Source organism: Malus sylvestris, chromosome 10 (assembly GCF_916048215.2).
Source record: "Malus sylvestris chromosome 10, drMalSylv7.2, whole genome shotgun sequence".
NCBI classification, from domain to species: Eukaryota; Viridiplantae; Streptophyta; class Magnoliopsida; order Rosales; family Rosaceae; genus Malus; species Malus sylvestris.
Window position 1 is genome coordinate 1,624,892 of NC_062269.1, and position 3,137 is coordinate 1,628,028.

Below are 3,137 nucleotides of genomic sequence, written 5' to 3' on the forward strand. Positions count from 1 at the left end.
AGGTTTTAGATAAGCTTGTTCATTGGTGGCTCACGAGGATTGACTGGAAGTTCTGACAGATTATCACAAATGTAGGGCATCTTTGGGTGTCGTTTAATTAGTACTTATTTTCTGTACTGAACTTAGGCTACTTATGCTCTAATTGTGTATTCACACATTTTCTAGCACTTATCTTAGCTAGTACTCTTATGAATTTGGCTTTTATTTATTCATATTCTCTATTATCATTATTGCTTCCGCACTGTGCACATAGCTACGTCACCCTCACGTGACGGCCAACATGCTCTGATTCGGGTCAGGGTGTGTCAAAAAATGTACTGTATGTATAATTTTTCTTTTATATTAACCAAGTATATTATTATTTTTTATTTAATAAAATTTCACTTAGTACCAGAAAAGGAGGGAGCTTTAATAAAAACAGTTTTTTCTAAACTTTTTATTAACATAAAATCATCTGATAACTTTATTTAATAAAAATAACTTACACTTTAATGAAAAGATCTTAAATTTGAATGAAAATGAAAAAAAAATTAATATAATAAAAACAAAATAAAAAAATAGTAAAAATTGCAGTAGAACCCTGTGTGTCCATCACATACACTCTCTCTCCTTTTATTCACTATTTTTAAAACTAAATATTGATTATTTCTCAAACTGAACACGTGTATTGTACTACAGTATTTCTTAAACTAAACGCTGACTATTTCTTAAAATTAAACACGAGTACAATCACTATTTCTAAAACTGAATATTGGTACTATCACTATTTTTTAAATTGAATATTGACTATTTTTGAAATTAAACATAGGTAATACACTATTTTTTAAACGAACTATTTGATTGGTTTTTTTTTTTTTCATTTTTTCTTTTATTCTTATCATTAAACAATTTTTTTTTATTCTTATCATTAAATAAATTTATTAGATGACTTTTAATTAAAATTAAAAGTTTTAAAGGCCTTTTTATTAATTTTTCTAAAAATAATGGACAGAGAAAATTCAAAAATATCAGCACCTTCGTGATGCTCTGACTTGGAGACTTGGATCCCAAGTCTCCCTGACTTGGACTTTTTTGTAGACAAAGGCGCCAATTGGCAAATTAGCATTGGCCCACAAACTTCTGTTTTTTTTTTGTAGTGGCCACTTTTTTGCAGTAGTGAGGGGATCAAAGACAATCAGAAAAAAAAAACAAAAAAAACAAAAACAAAACGTTGGCACGCATTTCTCCTTTTCTTCTGCTTCAAATACAGTCTCAAAACATGATGAGCAAATTACTGTAAGCTAGCAACCAAAGAAGAACAATTGCATAAAATAAATTAACTATCACGCGGTGCTCTTATCTTATAAAGCAACATTATGTGATATTGACCGAAAAGTTGCGACGACAAACGAAAAGACCTCAAAACACCAAAATAATTGGCTAGTAGTACCTCAAAGTGCAGTATCCAAAATTATCCCTTTCAACATTTTTTTTGGGTTAGATAGAGATTTTTTTGCAGTCTTTGGAGAGCCACTTGGACTGCATGTAGCTGGCTTGTCTCCAAGGAGGAATATGGAGGCCACTCTCCCTAAGAGATTGCTTTGCAGCTGAGCAAAGGAGAGATATGATCTTGTCAAGTTTCTCTTCAGTCCCAACAAAAATGGTGGGCAGAGTGTCTTTGAGCTGCTTGTAGTTCTGTGTAGGTCTTGCCACTTCAAATTGTGACCTGAAATCTATGTCTACTATGAGCCTTGTCACTTTTCCACCATCTTTAACATTGTTGTTCTTCTTCTCCCTCACCATTACATCAACATATTCATATCCACCTGTATATTCAACGGCTTAAAAACCAAAATTAACCAATCAAAATCAAATGTGTACTCGAGAAAAAAAATGAAATTTATCCGATACAATGAGGGCGGAGGAAATGGATAGCAAGATCTTTCAGTCCGTAATGAATACTCTTAAACAACTAAAATTCAAAATATCGCATAAAAAATGAAATTTGAGAGAGTGAGGGTCACCTTTAGAGAGCCTCAAAGATGAAACCCATGAAGTTTTGCAAAGGGAAGCTTCATAACCATCCTCATTTAGTTTCATCACAACGCATTTATTTTTCAGATTGTTGGGTTCCACCACAGCCCCCATGTCTCTCAAATACTTCAAGATTTTCTCAAGAATCTCAATCTCACAATCTGTTGCTTTCCATACCAAGTCCTAATTAAGAAAAAAAAAACCCAACATATATAAGATTAAATAAAGAAGAGGGTTTATATCATTTTAAACATATTTGAACATGAAAACATTCAAAATTCTAGTTCATTCAAGTGTGGGAGTTATATTAATTCCTTGTTTCAATTAGAGGCAAGCTCTTTGTATTCATTAACTTTCAGATAAATCTTTATTTCTATTAATTTTCTTCACTTAATTTCTCGTCTGAAAGTGTAACAATATCTTAAAAGCCGAATACTTGTATTTGGCGAGTGTCCGATGAGGATCGGATACAGAATATGCAACCAAACTAAAGCATCCGTGATTCATTGCCGTTCCGCTACAAAAATTATAAAATTAGAAACACAAGGAAAACTAAAGGAGAAATGTACATACCGATATACACACACACACCCACCACACACATAGATAATATATATACATATACACAAATATATAGGAGCAAGAGGAAGACTAAGAAAAGAGAAGAGACCTGTAAAGTGAGAAATTTGGGTTGACGAGTGGGGGAGAGAGGGTTTGAATTGGGAGCTGCTGAGGAGGAGTCTGATGAATAAGATTCATTGAAGTCTCTCACCATTTGCATCAGTTCTTCTTCTGTTAGGCTCCCCATTATTTTCTTTTCTCTTCTGCAATTCTTTAGTCAGTCTCCTTTCTTTCATCCGAGGTAAGGAGGAAGAAGATTTGTAAGTGTAAATAATTTCTGATGAGAAAGTTTCCTCCTTCAGTTTATTTTTCTTGACTTTTAGACATATAGAGTGATGTCATCAAGAAAAGACGGAAACAAATAAAAAGAAGTGAAAGTAGCAGTGCCATTGTAATCATTACTGCATATATTCATATCCCCGATTAATGTTATGCAGGAATTAATCCATTAGTAGCATGGCATTGATAAAGCTATGAGCCTATGTATTTATTTAATTAATCCC

The 3,137-nt window shown here is 32.8% G+C and overlaps 1 protein-coding gene across 1 annotated transcript; it reads right to left on the reverse strand.

The window, feature by feature from the left end:
- Window positions 1-1,278: 1,278 nt before the first annotated feature.
- LOC126586141 (uncharacterized) lies at window positions 1,279-2,928 on the reverse strand. The gene is made up of 3 exons (XM_050250844.1): window positions 2,684-2,928; window positions 2,004-2,196; window positions 1,279-1,805 (listed from the first exon to the last, which is right to left on the reverse strand). The coding sequence occupies exons 1-3, from the start codon at window positions 2,819-2,821 to the stop codon at window positions 1,477-1,479; spliced, it is 660 nt and encodes a 219-aa protein (XP_050106801.1). The 5' UTR covers window positions 2,822-2,928; the 3' UTR covers window positions 1,279-1,476.
- Between the last annotated feature and the right edge of the window lie 209 nt (window positions 2,929-3,137).

Bases quoted from the DNA above. Each gene is read 5' to 3' on its own strand.
- LOC126586141 (XM_050250844.1), bottom strand. From the start codon at position 2,821: ATGGGGAGCCTAACAGAAGAAGAACTGATGCAAATGGTGAGAGACTTC. The intron at 2,197-2,683 runs GTCTCTTCTCTT...TTTCTTAATTAG, and splicing joins CCAAATTTCTCACTTTACAG to GACTTGGTATGGAAAGCAAC. The intron at 1,806-2,003 runs GTGACCCTCACT...TTGAATATACAG, and splicing joins ATCTTTGAGGCTCTCTAAAG to GTGGATATGAATATGTTGAT.